We start from the raw sequence: 6,965 nt of genomic DNA on the forward strand, positions 1-6,965 counted from the left end.
TTTGCTTTGCTGTATAATTTGCAATAAATATTCAGCCAAAGACACAGATAAGACGCACAGACGTTACGCCCTCTGGCGGCTGCTGTATGTAGTTACACACACACATTAATAGAGAAGGTCAGACAATGCTCAGGAGTATTTCGTAACATTAGTCATCATCATTTTAATAAAGCTCAACTGGCTTTGAGGCATAATTAAAGGAATTTCTTGTATAATAATGAACTGAATCTGCAATTCAAGTAAATTTACAGCTATGCGTTGCTATTGTTTTAATAATTGTTTAGCTTTTCATGAGCAATTGTTAATTAATAGCTGCTGCTGCATTGTTCATGTATTGGCAGCAACTTTAATTAAAGCCACAAAAGCTTTTAGGCAAATTATAATAAACAAATAATTACTTTAAATAAATGCGTAATAGTAAACATTGATACACGTAAGCAACAAACAAGCCTAAGCTTAAGCACAACTTTATATATGCAGATTAAATGAAATTGTTGCATAAATTTCACATGAATTTTAATCATTTTCAAACTTTAAGCATATGTATGGCAATAATACATATATTATTGCTAGCTATTAATAATTCCAGGAACATATTTATTTTGGCTGCGAGTACTTCCCAGAAAATCAACAAATTGATAAACAAATTGAGCACTTGAAAAAAAGCAAAGCGTGTTGGTCAAGCAGCTTAGATAGCATTTGAAAACTGATTTTGTTGCTTTTCTCACACAATGTGAAGGGCAACACATGTTTGCGGCAAAAGTGCTATATGAATCAGCAGCTATAACAATTGAAGCCTAACGCTATCAAAAGCTGATAGCTGCAGCTGAAGATCCCACCTGGCTGCGGCTGTGCGCGGGTGTGAAGCGACTGCGATAAGACAACTGCCTCAGTAAACGAAAGTTAATTAAAACAAACAATTGCCAGCTGTACCGCTCAGCTATAAAAAGCAAGTTCTTGCTCATTGCTGTACATAGAAGCGTTTCAAAGCGTCTACAAGCAACACACACACAGACTCAACATGAAGGTACTTTACAGCTGCATTCTCCTGCTCGCCGTCTTTGCTGCCAGCCAGGCCTACAGCTCCAGCTGGGGCAGACGCGTCAACGGCGACTTTTTGCTCTCCCGCCAGATTGAGGTGCGTCAGCCCAATCGCAACAACTACTGGAACGTTCAAGTGGATTTCCCAAAAGGCGTAAGCTTAACAACATAATTTCAAAGTGTTTAATACTTATCGAACACCTTTTTTGAATCTACAGGGCAACAACCGAAACAACATCACCTTTGTCAATGTTATCGATAACTTCCGCAACAGCTCTGGTGCTTCGCCTTCTCTGTTGTCTGGCGGTCCCAATTTCACTTGGTGCAAATTGCAGCTGCGCAGCCAGGTCAGCCAAGGCATGAACTCTACCGTTGAGATCTGGGGACGTTACTAAAACTGGGAGCAACAAATGCGTTTAGATTGACTTAATCGATAACAAAAAAAAACGTTAATATAACATAACGAATTTCAATAAAAAAAAAACTTGTATGCATAGCTTAAATTAAATGTTTCTTTTGAATTAAATTAAATTGAAATTGTATACCAAAGAGCAATTGAGCAAGGGCAAGCGATTCTTATTCTATAAAAAATATGTAGTATATTTTTAGGCGAATTAGTTAGCAGCAACCTAACAGCGAAGACACCAAAATTCTTGGTCTTACTCAATAGATAACAAATTTATTGTGAGTTTTTTGCACCCAAACGGTGCACTAAGAGTCAAGTGGTTCTGCTTGGGGTTTCAGAGCATTATCTGTGATTAAAATTTATATATATTTACATTAAATTGAACGCTATAAATACCAAGTGTGCGTTCTTAGTTAGACATAGTTTCAACTCTTAAACTCAACATGAAGTTATTCCTTAGCTGTGCTCTGCTCTGCGCTGTTTTCGTTGCCAGTCAAGCCTATAGCGCCACCTGGGGACACAAGAAAATTCATGACTTTTGGCTTTACGATCAGACAGAGGTACGTCCAGCTTGGAATAATGCCACATATAGCGTCGATATTGAGTACCCACCTCCAGTAAGTCTTATATAAATTTTAAATAAACTTTATACCTATAGGTTTCTATTTTCTAGGGTTATGAGGAAATGACCTACAAGCTCAGCTTCATTGATGTTATTGATCATTGCCGCAACGGCACCGGATCTACTCCCACTCTGGTGTCAGGTGGTATCGGATCTACTTACGCAAAAGTAAATCTGCACAGCTCTGCTGGACATTGCATGAACTCTACTGTTGAGTTCTGGGGTTTTGTATCCTGGACATAAAGCATCCTGGCACTTAATTGATTAAAATCTTCAGTATGAAATTGAATTGTAAAAACAACATGTTGCTAATTAAATAAAATCTAAACTAGACTCTCTTGAAGATAATGCTGGTTTTACTACCAAAAAGTAAATACAAAATATTGCTTCAGAAATAGAAGAACTTGTATATAAAATTTGATTACTCTTGCTCTTACACTCTATGAGCTCTTGTTGCTCATACAGACGGATGGACGGACGAACAACGACTCAGTTTGTTCTTGCTGATCAATAATAAATATACTGCCATTTTTTATAAAAAATGTCAAAATATATAAAAATTAAATGGAATAACAAGTCGATTCTTGTTTCTATCAAAATATTTAGCACATTTTTAGGAGAATTCATTACCAGCAACTTAGCAGCGAAATCTTCTAAGCAAAAACCTTTTGGTCAATCACCTCTCTTGCAAAATAGATAACATATTTAATGTGAATTATTCGCAGCCAATCGCGCAGTCAAGTGGATCTGCTTGGCGTCTCATAGCAATATCTGTGATTAAAACTGATATAAATGTTGATATGTTAGCGTGACGTTTTTAGCATTGTTATCAAAATCCGATAACTCTACGTGAAGATCGAGCATAAATAGGCATAAATAGAAAATCAATTGAATGCTTATCTATAGCTATAAAAAGCAAGTTGTCAGACTTGGCTGTACATAGTATCAATTCTAAAACTCAACATGAAGTTATTCCTTAGCTGTGCTCTGCTCTTCGCTGTGTTTGTTGCCAGTCAGGCCTATAGCGCCACCTGGGGACGTAAGAATCATGATGACTTTTTGCTTTACGATAAGACAGAAGTGCGTCCCGTTTGGAATAATACCGCCTATAGCGTCGATGTTGAGTACCCAGCACCCGTAAGTATTACTTTGAGTTATAAAACAACTTTCAGTTTAAACATAAGTTTATATATTCCAGGGTTCCGTGTTCGGTTACAATCTCACCTTCATTGATGTGATTGATCATTGCCGCCAGGGCAATGGCTCTGTCCCTACTCTGCTTAACGGTGGTCCCGGCAATCGTTACGCCTACATCAATCTGAAGAGCGCTGCTGGACAATGCATGAACTCTACCGTTGTATTCTGGGGTATTGTACCTTGGCTATAAATAAACCTTATGGTGCTCGATTCAAGAAAATAATACAAATATATAAAAATCGCTGCTTGAACATAATTTCCCTCAACAGTAAACTTTATAGGAAAATAGAAAATTATCAGCACTCAAGTGTATTCGTTGCTACTGAAGTTTGACTGTAACGACCTTTTGATAATATTTATTTTCCCTCAGCAAGCTTGTGCTTAACGCAATAGACTTTATGGATCCTAAACTAACTGAGTGAATAAAAAATACAGCAAAAACACATTTAAGTGTCATGCGGCATTTAGTGAAACGAGCCTCTAATGCCGCACTGATGTTTGCCATTTTGGGGGCAACAAATTGTTCATCAATCTGCATATAGATAGACCGAATATTAAGCCAAGCCAGCCACGCAAACTCCCCCATGTAATGCCCAGAGCCGTAAGCATAAAGGACACGATTGAAGTATAGCTAGAAAAAAAAAGGAAGCTTTTGCCTGCAGGGCAGCTAGACAAAAAAGAGAAACAAGCTGGGCACAAAAAAAAAAGTAAAAGAAAACATTCAATATTTAATAAATATGTATTATATGTATATAGACTGTTAGCTATTTTGGCACAAATCCTGGCCAAGCCAGACGACTGCGGCAGCTAAATCGCCGGCAGGCGCAGGACTTATTGGCCTTGGCTCATTTGGCACTAGTGTGGGTGCAACAAAATTTGCAACCCTCGCACAAGCGATAAATAAAAGAAAAGCAAGACAAGTGATAGCGAATGGAAAAAAAGGATATACGGTCAAAAGGATTCCCTTTTGCCTATTTGGCAGCGTTTTGTATCGAATTTAAATTTCAATTCAAAACGTCTTGAGGCGACAAAAGCACCCAAAATACAAAAAAGAAATAGAAATCTCTGCCAACATACCTATGTATGCATATAGGTTTGTCTTATATGTAGATAAATATTTGCACAGGACCAACAAACGGGGCACAGGCGCACAAATGTTTGAAAAGTTGTCAACGAAATGTTTCACTTAGTTAATATGCAAAACGCGCGATACGCCTGGCAAAAGCCGGATATGTTTACGGATGCCGCTACGGATACAGACGCCATGTGGCAGCCACGTTAAGCTAACCACCTCTGCCCCACAGCAGCAGCCCAAAAAAAATACTGACTTTACACCCAAAAAAAAGGAATACTACTACTATATATAAATAGCAGCAGTTTCAGTTCTGTTGCCAATCGAAACAGAAAAAAGAAAAGTAGAGAAAACACAATTTGTTCATTTCGCAGCAGCTGAGAAAAAGAAAAATGCGCTTAAAGTCACGTAGCTGCAGTTTTACTTATGCATGTGTGTGTGTGTGTGTGTGTCTGCGTGTGTGCTCTATAAAGCTGCAGTCTAATACAAAATGGCGAGTCGTTAGAGCAATTGAGAGTTGGCATTACCTTGGCATTGCAAATAATCGCTGTCAATTTGCTGATAGTTTTAGCAAAATAATTCTATGAAAAAAATGAAATAAATATAAGTTGCTAATTTTTAAAGCTCACTGCGTCCAAATATATTTTATAGTTTTAACTTTAAGTTATTGTGCAAAATTTAATTGACGTTTTCTTTAATACACAGAAATATTTTACATATAAATATATTTGTAAGTTATTAAGTTATTATAAAAAATATATATTCTGCTCATTTTAAGAGTTTTCTTCACACATAAATATTTATTTTCGATCCAAAATATATTTTGCATTTTTTATTTCAAGCTAGTCTGCAAAATATAATTAAATAAAAAAGTATTTGTTAACATTTTCTTTAATACGCATAGAAATATTTATTTTAAATATGCCCAAATATGATTTTTTATTCTTCAGTAAATAAAATAAATAATATTTTTTAAAAAGGTCCTGAGCAAAAATTAATTATTTACTATTTTATAAAAGTTGCTAATTTTTAAAGTTTTCTACTAATCCACTGCGTCCAAATAAATTTTCTAGTTTTAATTTCAAACTAAAGTTTCTAAGTTAAATAAATGAAATATTTGTTGAGTTTTCTTTAATACGCCTAGAAATATTTAAAATATGCCGAAATATATTTTATATTTTTAATTTATTATTTTAGTTACTATACAAAATATATATTCTGATCATTTAAAGAGTTTTCTATAATTTGCACATTTATTTTCAATACGATCAAATATATTTTATATTTTAAAGTATTTATTCTGATCAGTTTAAGAGTTTTCTATAATTCGCAGTTTAATATTTATTTGAAGCTCGCCCAAACAAATTTAATACATTTGTTTTTATTGTGCTACAGTAAATAAAATAAATTAAATATTTTAATAAAACCTGAGCAGCAATTACATTTACAGTTGCCCTTAAGCGATTATTCAATATACAATTGCTATGCCTAACCCTAGCCCTTTTATATTTTGTACTTTGACAAATTTCCCATACGCCACGTGTGCCAAGCGCTTTGGTTAGCATGCCTAACTTAAGCTGCTACACAGCAGCAGCCAAAGCGCCCCCAGCGCTCCCCAACTGGCACCCAACACGCCAAAAAATGGCTATGCAACAGTCTGTGGCAGGCAGCAAGGCAGGCAGGCAGGCAGGCAGTCAGTCAGGTCATGTTGGCAACAGCTTGCAAAGCAATTACTTCAAACTACCCGGAAATGTCGCCTGGCTGACCAGCAGCTGGACTATAGCACAAGTTGCCCAGCCCCACCCTCCTCCTCCTCTGTTGCCACACTTGTCTTGGCGCTGGCATATGTGTCTGTTGCTGCTGCTGCTGCTGCAACAGTTATTGGAGCATGACAACAACACTGACCACACAGCTGAGCGACAGAGAAGGGTTGCAGACAGTAGCAGTTGCCGCTATTCACATGGCCACATGACCACACAGCCACATTTGCCAGTTGCCCACATGCCACATGCCACAAATCCGCTGCTTGCAACAGCTATAGCTATGGCGCTTAAATTGCTGATTTTCTTGTTGTTGTTGTTCGATAGATTTTTAATAAATAGCCATTTGTGCAAAACCAATCGAAGTTGTTATTATTTTAACAACACGTTTCACAAATGTTTACATGCAACAACAACAACAACAGGCACAACAACAACTCCCCAAAGTATATATTGCTGCTGCTGCTGCTGTTGCTGTTGCTGTTGAAGCTAAAAGCAGCAACATGCCACACACTACAAAATTCCATAAGCCAACAAGTTTGGCAATTGCTAAAAATTAATGCCAATCCAGGTCACTAATGCTGCGCTCTATAATTTCTACACTTGCTATGGCTGCATATAGAGAAATTTACAGCTGCTGCACAGTGGTTGAAAATTGTAGAGCAAAGAGCAATAAAAATAAATGCAATTTGTATTCCAATCAAGTTGAATCTTAAATGAGTAAGAGCAATAAAAATAAATGCAATTTATATTCCAATTAAGTTGAATCTTAAATGGAAATATGCATAAAAATTTAAATGCATTAAAATATATTCTAATAAAAAATATATACAAGATTTTCAGTTTATTCTATATGCGGATTATGTG

General features: G+C 36.3%; 3 protein-coding genes across 3 annotated transcripts; all 3 read left to right on the top strand.

The window, feature by feature from the left end:
* The first annotated feature begins 969 nt into the window (after positions 1–969).
* On the top strand, positions 970–1,544 carry LOC108595786. The gene is made up of 2 exons (XM_017981078.2): positions 970–1,195; positions 1,260–1,544. Exons 1-2 carry the CDS (start codon positions 1,022–1,024, stop codon positions 1,434–1,436), a joined length of 351 nt encoding a protein of 116 aa, XP_017836567.1. The 5' UTR covers positions 970–1,021; the 3' UTR covers positions 1,437–1,544.
* Positions 1,545–1,884: 340 nt separating this feature from the next.
* LOC108595970 lies at positions 1,885–2,395 on the top strand. Its single transcript, XM_017981257.1, has 2 exons — positions 1,885–2,064; positions 2,121–2,395. Exons 1-2 carry the CDS (start codon positions 1,891–1,893, stop codon positions 2,310–2,312), a joined length of 366 nt encoding a protein of 121 aa, XP_017836746.1. The 5' UTR covers positions 1,885–1,890; the 3' UTR covers positions 2,313–2,395.
* Positions 2,396–3,026: 631 nt separating this feature from the next.
* Positions 3,027–3,459, top strand: LOC108596006. The gene is made up of 2 exons (XM_017981291.1): positions 3,027–3,206; positions 3,268–3,459. Exons 1-2 carry the CDS (start codon positions 3,033–3,035, stop codon positions 3,454–3,456), a joined length of 363 nt encoding a protein of 120 aa, XP_017836780.1. The 5' UTR covers positions 3,027–3,032; the 3' UTR covers positions 3,457–3,459.
* Positions 3,460–6,965: the final 3,506 nt, after the last annotated feature.

Source organism: Drosophila busckii, chromosome 2R (genome assembly GCF_011750605.1).
Source record: "Drosophila busckii strain San Diego stock center, stock number 13000-0081.31 chromosome 2R, ASM1175060v1, whole genome shotgun sequence".
Classification (NCBI taxonomy): domain Eukaryota; kingdom Metazoa; phylum Arthropoda; class Insecta; order Diptera; family Drosophilidae; genus Drosophila; species Drosophila busckii.

Bases quoted from the DNA above. Each gene is read 5' to 3' on its own strand.
- LOC108595786 (XM_017981078.2), top strand. From the start codon at position 1,022: ATGAAGGTACTTTACAGCTGCATTCTCCTGCTCGCCGTCTTTGCTGCC. The intron at 1,196-1,259 runs GTAAGCTTAACA...TTGAATCTACAG, and splicing joins AAGTGGATTTCCCAAAAGGC to GGCAACAACCGAAACAACAT.
- LOC108595970 (XM_017981257.1), top strand. From the start codon at position 1,891: ATGAAGTTATTCCTTAGCTGTGCTCTGCTCTGCGCTGTTTTCGTTGCC. The intron at 2,065-2,120 runs GTAAGTCTTATA...TCTATTTTCTAG, and splicing joins ATATTGAGTACCCACCTCCA to GGTTATGAGGAAATGACCTA.
- LOC108596006 (XM_017981291.1), top strand. From the start codon at position 3,033: ATGAAGTTATTCCTTAGCTGTGCTCTGCTCTTCGCTGTGTTTGTTGCC. The intron at 3,207-3,267 runs GTAAGTATTACT...TATATATTCCAG, and splicing joins ATGTTGAGTACCCAGCACCC to GGTTCCGTGTTCGGTTACAA.